A 17,717-nucleotide genomic window follows, 5' to 3' on the forward strand; every position below is an offset into this window, starting at 1 on the left:
CACCAAAAAAATTCATTGGCTAACACACATGAAAAAAATGAGAAAATTATTTAATTCAGCTTGTGTTGCCCCTAAATGCTATAAATATGACATTGATGGTGCCGATGCTTCATGTACTGCTCCCATGTATATTTACGAAAGGTCCTATAAAATTTTCACAAAAAATGACCGAAAGTCATATTACCAAAAAATTTAAGTGTTAACACACACGAAAAAAATAGGACAATCGCTTAATTCTACTTGAGTGGCCCCTAAATACAATAAATATATCGTTGATCATATTGAGGTTACACGTACTACTCCCACGAGTAGTTACGGAGGGTCCCATAAAGGTTTCACAAAATAATTGATTGAAAATCATATCACCAAAAAATTCGTGAGCTAACACACACGAAAAAAATGACAAAATTACCTAATTCCGCTTGGGTGGACTCTAAATGCTATAAATATGTTGTGGATCGTGCCGAGGGTACACATACTGCTCCTACGAATACTTAGAGTGGGTCCCATAAAGTTTTCAAAAAAAATTGACTGAAATTCATATCATCAAAAAATTCATGGTCTAACACACAGAATATATAAGAAAATCACCTAATTCGACTAGAGTGGCCCCTAAATGCAATAAATGTATCCTGGACCGCGTCATTGATAAACGTATTACTAACCTGGGTACTTATAGAGGGTCCCATAGAAGTTTTGCAAAAAAATTGACCAAAACTCACATCACCAAAAAATTCATGGGCCAAGACACGTACTTCTCCCCCGGGTACTTAGCTACACGTACTTCTCTCCCGCGTACTTATGGAGGGTCCCATAAAGGTTTCGCAAATAATTAACCGAAAGCGATATCACCAAAAAATTAATAGCTAACACACACGAAAAAATCAAAAATTATCCATTTTTGCTTGAGTGACCCACAAATGGTATAAATATGTCATTGATTGTGTCAAAACCGCACGCACTGCTCCCCCGGATACTTATAGAGGGTCCATAAAGGTTTCACAAAATATTAGACTAAATTCATATCACCAAAAAAATTGATGGCTAACACATATGAAAAATGAGAAAATCGACTAATTTTTCTTGAGTGGCCCCTAAATGCTATAAATATTTCATGGATTGTGACGAGACTATACATACTACTCTTCCGGATACTTATATAAGGTCCCATAAAATTTCACAAAAAATTGAACAAAGTCATAGCACCAAAAAATTAATAGGCTAACACACAAAAAATGAGAAAATCGTTTAATTCTGTTTAATTGGCCCCTAAATGCTATAAACGTGTCATGGATCGTGTCGAGACTATACATACTGCTCCCTGGGGTAGTTAACTACACATACTACTCCCCCGGATACTTACGGAAGGTCACATAAAGGTTCGCAAAAATTGACCGAAGTCATACCACTAAATTATTAATGGGCTAAAACACACGAAAAAGTGAGAAAATCATGTAATTTCTCTTGAGTTGCTTGTAAATGCTATAAATATGTCATCGATCGTGCCGAGTCTACACGTACTGATTCCCTGGGTACTTACAGAAGTTCCCATAAAGGTTTCGCAAAAAAATTGATCGAAAATGATTTATAACACACAAGAAAAAAATAAGAAAAAATCAATTAATTCTGCTCGAGTGGCCCCTAAATACTATAAATATGTTGTAGATCATACCTAGGCTACACATACTACTCTCTCGGGCACTTACAGAGGGTTTCATAAAGATTTAGCAAAAAAATTAACCGAATGTCATATCACCAAAAAATTAATGGGCTAACACTTATGAAAAAATTAAGAAAATTGTCTAATTCCGCTTGAATGGCCCCTAAATGTTATAAATATAACGTGGATTTTTTCGAGGCTACATGTACTGATCCTAGGTACTTACAGAGGGTTTCATAAAGATGTCGCAAAAAAAAATTTAACCTAAAGTCATATCACAAAAAATATCATGGGCTAAAACACACGAAAAAAATAAAAATATCATCTAATTCTGCTTGAGTGACCCATTAATGCTATAAATATGTCGTAGTTCATTTCATGGGCATAGTTACTGCTCCGTTGAGTACTTACGGAGAGTCCCCTAAAGGTTTTACAAAAAAAATTAACCGAAAGTCATATCACCAAAAAAGTCTTGGGCTAACACAAATGAAAAAATAAGAAACTCGCCTAATTCTGCTTGAGTGGCTCCTAAATGTTATTAATATGCCGTGGATAGTGCCGAGTCCACACATATTGCTCCTCTGGGTACTTACTGAGGTTCCCATAAAGTTTTTGGAAAAAAATCAACCGATAGTCATATCATCAAATAATTCATGGGCTAACACACGAAAACAAAACAAATGTCTGATTTCACTTGAGTGTCCCCTAAATACTATGTATATGCAGTGGATAGTGATGATGCTATACGTACTGTTCGTACGGGTACTTATGGAGGGTCCCATAAAGGTTTCGCAAAAAAATTGACCGAAAGTCATATCACCAAAACAATCATAGGCTAACACATACGAAAAAATAAGAAAATTACCTAATTTTGCTTGAGTGACCCCTAAATACTATAAATATGTCGTGGATCGTGCCAAGACTATATATACTGCTCCCTCAAGTCCTTATGGAGAGTCCAATAGAGGTTTCACAAAAAAATGGACGAAATTCATATCACCAAACAATTCTTGGGCTAATTGTGACACCCCGGAATTTTTTTCCGCTAAGATTCGAACATTTCTTCACATGAGTGTAGACTCGGGACGGAGGACTTGAAATTTTCCACATGATTTATGATGAGTTCCTAAGAAATTAAAGAGCGGTAGAGGTGATGTGGGGTCATGAAGGACCCCTAGGACCAAATCAAGCCAAAAGGTTCGTCGTGGCTTAGTTTGAGGAGGAGTTTACATGAGGGGTTGACTTCTAACGACCCTATCTTTTGATATATGATGATCTGGGTAGCCCACGACCTATTAAATTAATGATCGTCGAGTCTTCTTTCCAACGCCACCAAGAATGTAAATTTTGGAGTTCAGAGTCGAAAGATATGGCGATCCTAAGATGAACGAGCACAACAGAGATTTCCAGGCCTGGGGTTCAACTAGTGTAAATCTGGGCTTGGTGCCGTAGTGGCGCGATGCGCCTCTATCGCGCCAGGAACATGCCTTAGTAGTTTGTCCCCTGGCGCGACGCGCCACTAAAAGGTGTGCAGGGTTTTTCAAGCCAATTTCCAAAACCCAGAAAATATTGGCCTTGGCGCTGTAAGGGCGCGACGCGCCACTATCGCGCCAAGGATGTGCCTCAGTAGTTTGGTCCTTGGCGCGGCGCGCCACTGCGAGGTGTACAGGTTTTAGGCGTAATTGGCCTGGCACTGCAATGGCGCGATGCGCCACTATCGCGTCAGGTGCATTTTAGCCTATTTTCAGAACTTTTGAGGAGGGGTAATTTGGGAACTTACCCAAATTATATATGTATCAGTCCTAGACCATTTTGGGATCATATTATTGCAGCCTCTCTCTCTCTAAAAAGCCCTAGGAGCTTCTCTCTCTCTTCTTCTTCTTCTCCATTTCCAACAAAAAGAGTCCAAGAGCTTCAAGATTTGAGTCCTCCATTGAAGACCCAACCACAAGGTTTTCTTCAAGTCTTTACTAAGGTATATAAGGCTAACCTAAAATATGGATTGAGTTCTTCCATATGCCCATAGATGTGTTGGTTAGGAGTTGTGAAAGAGTTGCACCTTCTAGAAAGGTTTTCTTGAAAGTTTTTCCTAAACTATGGAATGTTTTTAGATACAAATGGTTGATTGATGATTTTAATGACTTGAGTTGCTAAATAGTTATTTTTCATATTATTAACTACAAATGTATCTTTGTATATAGATTTATAGGTATTGACGATATTCTTGAGTTGAGTTTTGTTGAGAGTATGGGTTCATGTTTCATTCACATGAACCCAAGATGAGATTTCTTGTCATAAATGTCTTGAGGTTGAGATGGATAGTTGTGTGTATATATATGTATTGATTGGAATGAAAAGAATGAATTGATTAGTTAAGAATGTCCCTTTACTTCTATAAAATGAACATAGGACAAAAATAAGGATTTTGGAGTAGATGTTTGATGATTGATGTGATGATGATACTTGACAATGATGTGATGATCATGTTTGATGATGATGTAAATGATAATATATGATGATGACGTGATGATGATGTTTTGATGACGATGTGAGTGATGATGTGAATGGTGCTTATTTAATATATGTAGAATGGTTGACGAAGAGGTATATTGATGAGGATGTTATGTGATGAAGTGGATTGGAGTCTAATGTGATTTTGTGGTATGTGATGTGCATAAATTGAGTTGATTGGAGTCTTAGGAATATTTTGAAAATAAATGAGCTTTTGAGGAGGAGCTTTAAATAAATTATTTGTGAACCTTTTTGCATAAACTACTTATACACTATTTTGAGTTTGAGTTGAGGAGTTGAAATTATATTTTAATGTACATAATATTTTCTGCATTCATTGAGTTGAGATTGTATAAAATTTTAAAGAGAAGAGTTTGATGATTTGAGATGAGTCGATTTGAAAGAAGGTCCAATGAGGTCTGATTGAGTTGAAATGAGAACAGAGTTGATGAGGTGGCAATGTACCACATGAAACTAGCCGTGAGGGCTTGTTTGAGATGATTGGAGGAGTTTTATGAGCCTGGAGTCATGGGAGGAGTATTGAGCACCGAATTGGGCAAGAGTATAGTCCATACTCGAACCCAATACCTATGTTGCCAAACGTAGGGGGGATTGAACTGTTAAAGTCGGATGCTTCCCCGAGAGATTTGTCCTGACATTATAGGACTTGGTTGGATTGGATCCATGATTGGTTGATTCATTCATACCCTGACAAAGTATGAACGGACGCGGCAACAACGTCGGTTTGTTGTACTTTCACTGGCTCATAAGTGAAGGTTGTCGGTTAAGAGAAACTCCCATTTAGGTCTTGATAGTGCTCCGAGTCAGTTGAGTTGAGTGGATTATAAGTTGGTCCTGTCTAAACTATTTCTTGTTAGACTTAGGACACTTGAGTGAGTTGTTACATATTTATTGAGTTGAGTCCTTTGAGTTGAATTATAAAACGTTGCATAATTTAATTTTCATATTTACTGAGTTGAGTTCTTTCTGATTGTTGAGTTGAATGTTGAGTAGATTGTATATGGTCGGATTAGAATAGATGAATTGTGATTGGATTGAATAGAATGGTATGTGACTAGATTATATTTGATTATTGAGTTGATTGTTGAGTTGAGTGTATATAATCGGATTGTACATGATTGAAAGGGATCGAATTGTAAATGATTGGTCTCTGTCTAAACTGTATCCTTACTTTAGATTTACGACGCTTTATTTGAGTCCCTCTTATCTTCTTGAGTTGAGATATTTGAACCAGCGTTACTCTTCCTTAAGGTATGTTTCATTCTGCCATTTTACATACCAGTACATTCCACGTACTGACGCCATTTGGCCTGCATCGTTTCATGATGCAGAGACAGGTTTATGAGATCGTCAATAGGAGCATCATTGGGGATCTATTTGCACTCAGCGTATTGGTGAGTCCTCCCCTATATTCGGAGGACACCGCTTGTGTATTCTTACATTGAGTTAGCCCTTTATTTTTATTTGAGGTAGACATGAACATGTCATCGGCACCAATTAGATAGTAGTGATAGAGGCTTCATAGACTAGATAATAATGAGTCGATTGAGTATTTCTATCCTTGAGTTATCCTTGTCAAACTATTTTTAAATGACAAATATTTTAGTTGATCTGTCGGCCCATGGCCTTTATTCTTTGAGTTGGATGGGTGATTTGAGTTGCCCGCTAAATTATTCTTTATTTTTAAACTTTTCGCTGAATGAATGAATGAACGGATGTGTGATCAGGCTATGTGGTTCGCTTGGGAGCCAGAAATGGTTTCTGAGTGCCGGTTACGTCTAGGGTACCCTCCCGGGGCGTGACACTAACACACATAAAAAAAATGAGAAAATCACCTACTTCCTCTAGAGTGTCCTCTAAATACTATAAATATATCATGAATCATGTCGATGCTACACATACTGCTCTTCCGGGTGCTTATGGAGGGTCTCATAAAGGTTTCACAAAAAAACTGATCAAAAATCATATCATCAAATAAATCATGGGCTAACACATAAGAAAAAAATGAGAACATCGTTCTAATTTCGCTTGAGTGGCCCATACATGCTTTAAATATATTGTGAATCGTGCCGACACTACATGTACTACTCCGCTAGATACTTAGCGACACATACTTCTCCCCTTGCTATTTATGCAGGGTCTCATAATGTTTCTTAATATATTAAACGAAATCTAAATCACCAAAAAATTCATTGGCTAAGACACACGAGAAAATGATAAAATCGCTTAATTCCGCTTGAATAGCCTCTAAATATTATACATATGTCATGAATCGTGCTGAGGCTGCACGTACTGCTCCCTTGAGTACTTAATGAGGTTCTAATAAAGGTTTTTCAACAAGAATTGATCGACAGTCACATTAACAAAAAATTAATAGGCTAACACACACCAAAAAAATGAGAAAATCATCTAATTCCATTTGATTGCCTCCTAAATGTTATAAATATGTCATAGACCGTGTCAAGGCTACACGTAATGCTCACTCAGGTACTTACAGAGGGTCCCAAAAAGGTTTTGCAAGAAAATCAACGAAAGTCATATTACCAAAAAATTCATAGGCTAACACACACAAAAATTGATAAAAATTGCCTAATTCCTCTTGAGTGGCCCTAAATTTTATAAATATGTCGTTGATCATGTCGAGGGTACATGTACTGCTACCCCGTATACTCACAGGTGGTCTCATAAAGGTTTGGCAAAAACATTTACCTAAAATCATATCACAAAAAATTTCATGGCTTACACACACCAAAAATGAGAAAATTATCTAATTCCGTTTGAGTACCCTCTAAATCCTAAAAATATATAGTGGATTGTGCCGAGGCTAACACGTAATTCTCCCCCGGATACTTACAGAGGGTCCCATAAAGGTTTCGCAAAACATTAATCTAAATCTAAATCACCAAAAAATTCATTGGATAAGACACTTGAATAAAATGACAAACTCGCCTACTTTCGCTTGACCGACCCCAAAATGATATAAATATGTCGTAGATCATGTTGAGGCTACACATACTTCTCCCAAGAGTACTTACGGAGAGTCCCATAAATGTTTCAAAAAATAGTTGACCGAAAGTCATATCACCAAAAAATTCATAAGCTAACACACACGAAAAAAATGAGAAAATCTCTTAATTCCGTTTGATTGACCCCTAAATTCTATAAATATATCGTAGATTGTGCCGAGACCATACATACTCCTCCCCCGGATACTTATGGAGGTTCCCATAAAGGTTTCGCTAAAAATTTACCGAAAGCTAAATCACAAAAAAATTCATGGGCTAAGACACACGAATAAAATTACAAAATCCCCCAATTCCACTTAAGTAGCCTCTAAATACTATAACTATGTCGTTGAGCATGCCGAGACTACACGTACTGCTCCCTCGGGTACTTATTGAGGGTCTCATAAAAGTTTCGCAAAAAAATTGATCGAAAGTCATATCACCAAAAAATTAATAGGCTAACACACATGAAAAAAATGAGAAATCTTCTAATTCTGTTTGATAAACCCCTAAATGTTATCAATATGTCATAGATCGTGTTGAAGCTACACGTACTGCTCCCCCGGGTAGTTATCTACACATACTGCTCCCTTGGATATTTACGGAGGGTTACATAAAGGTTTCGTAAAAATTGACGAAAGTCATACCACAAAAAAATTAATGGGCTAACACGCATTAAAAAATGAGAAAATTGCTTAATTTTGCTTGAGTGACCTGTAAATGCTATAAATGTAATGTGGATCATGCCGAGGTTACAAGTACTGCTTCCTCGGGTACTTACGGAGGGTCTCATAAAGGTTTCGCAAAAAAAATTGATCGAAAGTCATCTAAACAAAAAAATTAATAGGCTAACACACACGAAAAAATGAGAAAATTAGCTAATTTCGCTTGAGTGGTCCCTAAATACTACAAATATGTCCTGGATCACGCCTAGGGTACACATACTTCTCCCTCGTGTACTTATGGAGGGTTCCATAAAGATTTCACGAAAAAATTAATCAAAAGTCATATCACCAAAATATTAATGGGCTAAACACTCATGAAAAAAAGAGAAAATCTGTTAATTCCATTTGAATGGCCCCTAAATGCTATAAATATAACGTGAATTTTGTCGAGGCTACATATACTGCTCCATCGGGTACTTACGGAGGGTCCCATAAAGGTTTCGCAAAAAAATTGACCCAAAGTCATATCACCAAAAATATTCATGAGCTAAAACAAACGAAAAAAATGAACATGGATGATTATCAGGAAATGGAAAGGTTTGGTATGAAGAACGATTTTGAAGATGGACAGTGGATCAGTGGTGAATTCTACTATCAAAAACGGAAAGAGAAAAAGCAAGTTCAAACCATGGATGATACACTCTATGGTGTTTTTGCTTCCGGTGATAGTGATTCTGACTATGAAAGATCATCATCTAAGAAGAGGAAAAAAGGTTTTTCATCAAAACCTGACCTAACTAAACCTGTTAATTTCGTATCAACTCGATTTGTTATGCCTAATAAAGAAATTGATCAGAATTCGAAAGAGGAGAATGACGAGCAGATTATGCCAGAAGAAGAGAATAAAGGTTTAGGATTGGGATTTGGGGCAGCTTCTGTTGGCGGCCTTGGATTTGGTACTAGTAATAGTTCGGTTAATGATAAGGCTGATGAGGTTGAAGCTGATGGGGCAAACTTTTTGCCCAGTGCTTTTGGTAGGAAGATTAAAGAAGGTGCTTTAAGACGTGAGAAGGAAAGGGAAAAGGAGAAGGAGAAGTCTATGTTGGCGAAGAAATCATCTTCTGAATCAGGGGGGAGAAGGGAATCTGGTGGGGATATCGGTGGGTTCGAGAAGTTTACCAAGGGGATTGGGATGAAGTTGCTTGAGAAGATGAGTTATAAAGGAGGTGGGTTGGGTAAAAATGAGCAAGGAATTATGGCTCCGATACAGGCGCAGCTGAGGCCGAAGAATATGGGGATGGGATTTAATGACTATAAGGAGACAAGTAGTGAACCAGCTCTTGAAGAATCAGATGGAAAGCAGCCTGTTGCTCGTCCTGCTATACTATCCGTGGAAGGTCGATCAAAAGAGAAGCTTTGGTCAAAGCCAGCTAAAAAAGTGAAGAAGGTTTATGTTATAGCTGAATAGTTGTTAGCTAAAAGCAGGAGCAAGGCCTGGAAACTGTTCAGAACGTGTTTGATATGAGAGGTCCATAGGTGCGAGTCTTGACGAATTTGGAGAACTTGAATGCTGAAGCGAAAGCAAGGGAAAGTGATGTTCCAATGCCCGAACTTCAGCATAATATCAGGTTGATTGTGGATTTGGCAGAATTTGAATACAAAAAATTGATAGTGATTTGAGAAATGAGATGGAGACAGTTGTTGCTTTGCAGAAGGAGAAGGAAAAGCTTCAAGCTGAGGTAGCTCGCCAAAAAAAGCAGTTTGATAATATGGAAGAGATTGTTGGTGTATTGGACCGGATTGGGGAAGAGAGCACATCTGGTACCCTGACCCTAGACTCCCTTGCAAAAGCATTTGCAGACTTGCAGAAGCAGTATGCTGAGGAATACACACTCTGCAACTTGTCAAGCATAGCGTGCTCATATGCTCTGCCTTTGTTTATTCGAATTTTTCAGGGATGGGATCCACTTCAAACTCCAACACATGGATTGGAAATGGTTTCGCTGTGGAAGGATCTTTTGCAAGGTGATGACATTTTTGCTATCTCTGATGCTGCATCTCCTTATACTCAACTATTTATGGAATTTGTGTTCCCTGCTGTTAGAATATCCGGCACCAAATACCTGGCAGGCTAGGGACCCCGAACCAATGCTTCGTTTTTTGGATTCTTGGGAGAAGTTATTGCCTTCTTCAGTCCTTCAGACAATACCGGAAAACATTGTTTTGCCCAAGTTATCAGCTGCTGTGGACTACTGGGATCCACGTCGAGAAACAGTTCCAATCCATTCCTGGGTTCATCCATGGTTGCCCTTATTGGGTCAAAGATTGGAAAGCTGCTACCACACTATACGTAACAGATTGGAACGTGTACTGCATGCTTGGCACCCAAGTGATATGTCTGCATACTACATATTGTCTCCTTGGAAGACTGTGTTTGATGCAATTAACTGGGAAAAACTAATGGTCCAGTTTATTGTTCCAAAGTTGTTAGCAGTGATGCATGAATTCCAAATAAATCCAGCAAATCAGAACCTTGATCAGTTCTATTGGGTTCGTACTTGGGCTACTGCTATTCCCATCCATCACATGCTTCCAATACTAGATATATTCTTCAACAAGTGGCAAGAAGTTTTATACCACTGGTTATGCTCAAACCCGAACTTTGAAGAAGTGACGAAATGGTATTTGGGTTGGAAGGAACTTATTCCGCATGAACTTCAGGCAAATGAACATGTTCTCTATCGACTCAATCTGGCTCTAGACATGATGAACCAGGCTGTTGAAGGCTTGGAGGTGGTTCAGCCTGGTTTGAGGGAGAACATAAGTTATCTTAGGGTTCTTGAACAAAGGCAATTTGAGACTCGGAAAAAAACAGCAGCACAAGCTCAATCCCGCCATTCTGTGGGCTCTAACAGTGGTATCCAAATGGATGGTACAGGTGGTGGGGTTGACATGAGCATGAAAGAAGTTATTGAAGTTCATGCTCAAGAGAATGGTTTGCTGTTCAAGCCTAAGCCTGGCAGGATGCAAGATGGTCATCAGATATATGGTTTTGGTAACATTAGTATTATTATAGATTCTCTCAATCAGAAGGTATTTGCGCAAGTTGAGGACAAGTGGTCTTTTGTGTCACTTGAACAGCTGTTGGACCTGCATAATCGATCTGGGTTAAGGCGCCGATAGATGTCTTAAGTTCTTGAATGTTATCTATCTCTGGCGCAATTAGGTATGCTAATCTGTTCATTTCTATTTTTAACTTTTATGCCTTAATTTCCCAAGTAATTAGCTAATAACCACTTGTTATAAGCTAAAAAAGATCGGACTTTTATTTTTTTTCATAAATTTTGCTTCATCTTTTCATAATTTTTCAATTTAACGACAACACATTTCAATCTCAATTGAAAGTTATCACCCATTTCCATTTCATGCTTCTTTGGAATGAAACGACTCTAAATGGAGCTAAATGTTTTTTTATTTGATAAAGTTGACATTTTTGGAGCTAAATGGATATTGAGGATTCATATAGATGTCCTCAACTAGTTTGAGATTGATGATTGGAGTTTCTGTTATTATATTTTTGCTTTGGGGCAGCTGTAAGGGGTGTTAATTGGGTTGGGAGTTTATTCTCTTTTTGGTATTACATATTAGGATTTAGAAAAGACTGCTAGGTGGATGATGTTGCTAGTAGAGTTGCAATTCAATGGGTGTTAAGGGGTGTTATTATACGTATTTAACTTTATTCGATCCTAAAACATTGAATTCTATTGAATTAACAAACTTATAATTGGACCTGCCACTACATTGACATCACTGTTAATGACTAGTTTTTTGTACTCAATCAAGGGATCAATGAAATCAACAATTAAAAAAAACATTGATTTGATCTAACCAAAGCATGATTACTATTTTTTTCGCTATGGTCGTGCGGATATGTCATGTATCTGTTTGATTTATAAGAAAAAAATTTGGTTTAGTGGATTGAGCTGTCACTGAATTATTCTCTATGACAAGACTTTATTGTTAGGTTGGCATCAATATAATGCCATGGCCAATTTCCCATGTAAAGGAAGGATTAATATTTTCCTTTTTTCTTTTAAGAAAGTCAACCAAAAAAATGAGAAAAGGCAAATTAAATACTTCTCCGTCCCATGTTAGTTGTCTTATATAAGCTTTGCATGTGTTTTTAAGTTCAGTTTCTTCCTTTATCTCTGAATGCTATAGGTATTAACTTTGTAAATGTTTCATTCAGATTGGTGGAGCTCGGTTTGACATGCAAATTCCTAAAGTTCACAGCTTAAATCCCCCGAGAATGGGAGAGTACAGAGGTAATGACATTAGAGATTAGAGGATGCAGACCTGAATTTAAACTTTCAGTCCACAAAGGAACGAAGTTAGAAGCAAATGACTTCTTGTTCTGGTGCAAATCTCCCCATTTATAAATATCCTAGAATGTTTTAGTTTTTCAAGGTGAGAAGACAACTGCAACAAGAATTGATGCAGGATATAGCACTTCGGTTGTGTTGCTGTTTCCAAGCCAGTAATCAAGCCATTGCCTCATCTCTGCGTTCCAAAAGATACAGTTCATGGCCTTTTGTCTATTTTGAGAAGCTTCCGTAAAATGTGTAATCGTGTTATTTTCTCCAACAAGATTTTCTAGAAAAGCTATGTCAAGTTCCATCTATTATACAAATTTAAAATCACAGGTTATATGCAAGGTCCACTTATAAGGTGTAAGTTTCAGAGATTCCACAGATGTTGTACTAGTCGTCGTGAGATCAGATTCGTTCCTGCAATAGAAGATAAAACCAGTCATGCTTTGTATTATCAAACTATAATGAAAATAAATGAACAATAACACTGTTTTGTAACTTCTGAAATGTGATACCTCATCCATCTTGAACTGAAATCCCATCCACTTTCAGCAGCTGATGCCAGCTCGCGGTATAGTTCCCTTTTTTCACCGATATTTTGGAGTTTGGAAGCTGTTTTACTGTCCTATATCAATTAAAAATTTAAAAAAGAAGCGGTAATTTACATTTTTTCAAAGGTCATGATAAAATCAAGCCTTACAATTGTTGACGATTCTGGCCGGGGCTTATTCCACATAGCATAGTAGCAGTGGTTTGATCCCTGAGCATCCTGAATAGTCACTTTATGTATTCCTTAAACAAAATAAAAGTGGACAATGACAAATGAGTAAAGTATTCCGTTTAGGCTTCCAATAAAAAGCAATTCAACCAGAAGAAGTATAACAAAGCCTAAAAATTATAGTAAATTCACAAGCAAAGGAAACGGAACCGATAAAAAACAAAACAAGATAGTACCTGAATTCCAAAAACGATACTCCTTGAGCAAAGCAGGAAGGGATCTTCTAATCAAATCTAAATCACCTGTCCGATTGAATATGTCAACAATTATCGCGGCCAGGACGGGAGGCTGACTGAACACGTGAAACATAGTACAATAAGAATTTTTCATAGCATGAAAAGAGGAATTAGATGACACTGGATTTCTCATATAATCGTAACTTACACACAGTCAGTCCTAACAAGGTTTTTCTAACCAATAACCAACACCCCACCCCCACCCCTTAAAAAACAACAGCGATACTAGGGATAGGACAACTTGCAGTAAAAAACGACCGAAATACAAGAGGATATCCTTATTTTCCAGAAAAATAGCTAAGATAAGAAAGAGCTACAATTACTTCCCTCTGCAAACTCTTCTTTTTTGGAAAATCATATTGTCGGGACTAGCTTGTGCGCACCTCGACTAATTCCACCTAGTACCTACTACACTCCACCAGATCATTTAGCGTTTTTGCCTTTTGGGATTTATACCAAAGACCTCAGGGTTCTCAACACACTTTATTGACCACTAGGCTACACCCTTAGGCGCGTTTTTAGTTATTAGCACCTTCTGCAACATTTTATGTCAGTGATTCAATTAGGGAAAAATTCAGAAGTTAAACTGACTCACATGTTCTATTGGTATTATTAAAAGAAAAATTGCACCATTCAAAGTTGGCTTGAAATTCCCCCCAAAAACTGAAACTTTTGTTGCATAAAGGCAGTACATACAAGTTAAAGCATCTTAAAAGCTGTAAGTTTTACGAATCAATATGTAAGAATGCTTGCCTTCTATTATTGTAGTACGCTCTTGCACCATTAAGAACATAACCAAATTGATCTATCAGAGAAACCAGATTAGTCACAATCCCTTTTGCAGTTTCATACATATTGCTTGCTAACAAACCCCTGCATCACAATAAATATGTTTAATGCATAGTATTTTCTCATACCAAAAGAGAACTATTAAAAGGACAAAGAGTGCACAAACTCCAGGAAGTATCACAGTATGCATCGTTGCAAGCATCATCACTTCATACAAAACACTTAACGATGAGACTAGATTTTTGTTCAACTAGTTAATTCAAGTATAGAACAAAAAAAAGATTACTTATTAGTCAAAAAGGTATGCCTCAAGAATATACTTATATTTACCGAAATGTAAAGTTGTGTTTAGAAACCTCAATACTTAAAGGTCTAACAAAAGATTGGAACTTTGCGGAGAGGACAAAGCAGTAGATAATGTTCATTACACTAATTCTTTGTGTCAGCTTTATCAAAGTTCAGATTTTAGCAATATGACCACTTTAGGAAGCAAAGCAATTGGATCTTGTGAAAAGTGTGAGCTGAACTTCAATCAGTTTCACTTTTTTTCCTTTTCACTTCAACTTTACCAATTTAGTTCATGAAAACCAAGCAGAATCAACAATGATCAAACAGCACAAATCAAAGATGATTAACAGTATTTAAAAATAGATAATTATCAAAAAAACACTGAAGTATCAGTTTTTGTAAGTTCCCTACCTGAATTATTAGGTGTTCACTTTTCATACCTAAATTAGCACCAACTATTTGTCAAACACAAAGTGAACACCTGATAAATTTGAACGAAAGTCATATCACCATAAAATTCATGGACTAACACACATGAAAAAAATCGCCCAATTTCGCTAAAGTGTCCTCGTGGATTGTGCCGAGACTACACATATTGCTCCTCCCGATACTTATGGAGGGTCTCATAAAGGTTTCATAAAATAATTGACCAAAAGTCATATAACCAAATAAATCATGGGCTAAAACACAAGAAAAAAATGATAAAACAGTTCTAATTCCGATTGAGTGGCCCATAAATGCTATAAATATGTCGTGAATCATGTCATGACTACATGTATTACTCCTTTGGATACTTAGCGACACTGCTCCCCCTGATACGTACGGAGGGTCCCATAAAGGTTTCACAAAATTTTAACCGAAAGTCAAATCACCAAAAAAATCATGGGCTAAACCACATGAGAAAATGACAACATCACCTAATTCCACTTGAGTAGCCTCTAAATGATATAAATATGTAGTGGATCGTGGCTAGGCTATACATACTGCTCCCTCGGGTGCTTAAGGAGGGTCCCATAAAGGTTTCGCAAAAAAATTGATCGAAAATCATATCACTAAAAAATTTATAGGCTAACACACACAAAAAGAATGAGAAAATTGCCTAATTCCGCTTGAATGGCTCCTAAATGCAATAAATATATCGTGTCGAGGGTACACGTACTACTATCCCTGTATACTTACAAAGGGTCCCATAAAGATTTCGCAAAAAAATTGACCGAAAGTCATATCACCGAAAAATTAATGGGCCAACACACACAAAAAATGAGAAAATTGCTTAATTCCGCTTGAGGCTAAATGTACTACTGTCCAGATACTTAGCTACACTTACTGTTCTCCCGGATACTTGCGGAGGATCACATGAAGGTTTCGCAAATAATAGATCGAAAGCCATATTACCAAAAATTAATGGGCTAACACACACGAAAAAAATGAGAAAATCGCCTAATTCCACTTAAGTGGCCTCTAAATGCTATAAGTATATCGTGGATCGTGTCGAGGCTACACATACTACTCTCTCGTGTACTTATGGAGGGTCCACAAAGGTTTCACAAAAAAATTGACCGAAAGTCATATCATCAAAAAATTCTTGGGCTAACACACAAGAAAAAAAATGAGAAAATCGTTCTAATTCCTCTTGAGTGACCCTTAAATGCTATAAATATGCCATGGATCGTGCCGAGATTACGCATACTTCTCCCCTGAGTACTTAGAGAGAGTTCCATATATAGCCCTACACAAAGGTTTCAACTTAGCTACACAATCTTCTTTCCACAACTTATATATAGTCTATTTCAACCGAATGAAAGAACCCTGCATACCAGTAGCTCCTGCAAACAACTTCCAAATATATTTAACATCAGGACATATTACAAATAGGTGGTTAAATGACTCTTGAGAGTTACTGATACAACAACAACACTCCATATCATTAGTAATTTTGCGTCTAACCAGCACTTCCCCTATAGGAATCCTTTTAAAACATATCCTCCACATCAAAAAAGATATTTTGAAAGGTAAATCTTTTATCACTAGATCATAGTTAACTAATAGGTAGTTTTACTTGTGAGTTTTAATTGTTAGAGCTAACTTCATGAGTTTGCTATAAATATGTTGTGCGAATAAACTTGAGTTTTCAACCCCATTAATAAAACTCTCTAGCAAAACTCCTAGTACAATAAACAATAACAAGTGAAATTTCATAAATAAAGTCTAATAAAAAAATAAAATTTATGCAAATTTTAATATGTATTATAGAGAACAATTTATATATAAGACACATATACTACAAGTTTTGTTGTGGATAATGCATTTATCACACCACTTATAATACATTGTGTGAATTTCTTAACAAACAAACATAATATATTTTAAAACACTTATAATAGATTTATATTGCATTTGCATAATTCACTTTTAATACACGTGCAAATTTATCATGATATTGCTATGTATTGCTATAAATATTAATACATAAAAGATATCGTTAAAATCAGTAACTATTTATTAAAAAGTACTACCCAAGTAAAAAAAAAAATCCCAAACGTATATAAATAGTTCACTTCAACCAGTGTATTATTCAATTGAGTTTATATATTAAAGATATAATAATCTCTTTATTACTTGTCAATCAATTAAGCCATTTTGTGTTTGTTAAAAGAGGAGAAATAAAAATATTGCAATATTTTTGAGTGCTAATTTTATCTTACATAGCAGAAAGATGGCAACTTGTGTTAGCATGCAGTCCATGATATTGGGAAATCCAGTTTCAAATTTCTCTACAAAGAATAAATTGGTTCCTTGCTGTTATTTTATGCAGTCCATGACATTGGGGACAAGTATCGTGCTCACATTGGCGTCTGTCATCCCACTGTTTCAAGGCGTTAGTGCTGAGAAAAAGTCTAATGGTATTATGATGGCAGATGCTGAAATTTGGAACGGAAGATTAGCTATGTTGGGATTAGTTGCTTTGGCTTTTACAGAGTGTTAAAAGGGAGTGGCCCTTCTACAATTGTGAATAATGAAATTCTCTTTATGATGTATAAGATATGATGTTTTGTCAACATGTTTAGTGTGTATACCTTTGTGTTATAATATTTGTTTGGGATCACACTAGGTATGACCAGCTCAGAACTTGGTCCACAACAAGCTTGTCACTTTTCCACATCATAATACCTTCTCATCAATAACCAAGAGTTCACCAGAAACTTCAGTCACTAGTTGAATGCATCAAGCCATCTAATATACCTCACTTAAACTAGAATTATAACATTTATTAAGTTCACTAACATGTACAACACAAGTGCTTATGGTTTTTCACAAGATGTAGAACCACAAGCTTGTTACAGATCTGGTGAATATCATTGACCAGGAAATACATCTTTAATATTCAAGTGAG

The 17,717-nt window shown here is 36.6% G+C and overlaps 1 protein-coding gene and 1 pseudogene across 1 annotated transcript; one reads left to right on the forward strand and one right to left on the reverse strand.

The window, feature by feature from the left end:
* The first annotated feature begins 8,433 nt into the window (after positions 1–8,433).
* Positions 8,434–11,088, forward strand: LOC129895323 (septin and tuftelin-interacting protein 1 homolog 1-like; annotated as a pseudogene).
* Positions 11,089–12,297: 1,209 nt separating this feature from the next.
* On the reverse strand, positions 12,298–14,143 carry LOC129895071 (trehalase-like). The gene is made up of 5 exons (XM_055970708.1): positions 14,000–14,143; positions 13,187–13,302; positions 12,933–13,024; positions 12,748–12,857; positions 12,298–12,649 (listed from the first exon to the last, which is right to left on the reverse strand). The coding sequence occupies exons 1-5, from the start codon at positions 14,098–14,100 to the stop codon at positions 12,544–12,546; spliced, it is 525 nt and encodes a 174-aa protein (XP_055826683.1). The 5' UTR covers positions 14,101–14,143; the 3' UTR covers positions 12,298–12,543.
* Positions 14,144–17,717: the final 3,574 nt, after the last annotated feature.

The sequence above is a fragment of the Solanum dulcamara genome, chromosome 7, assembly GCF_947179165.1.
Source record: "Solanum dulcamara chromosome 7, daSolDulc1.2, whole genome shotgun sequence".
Lineage (NCBI taxonomy): Eukaryota > Viridiplantae > Streptophyta > Magnoliopsida > Solanales > Solanaceae > Solanum > Solanum dulcamara.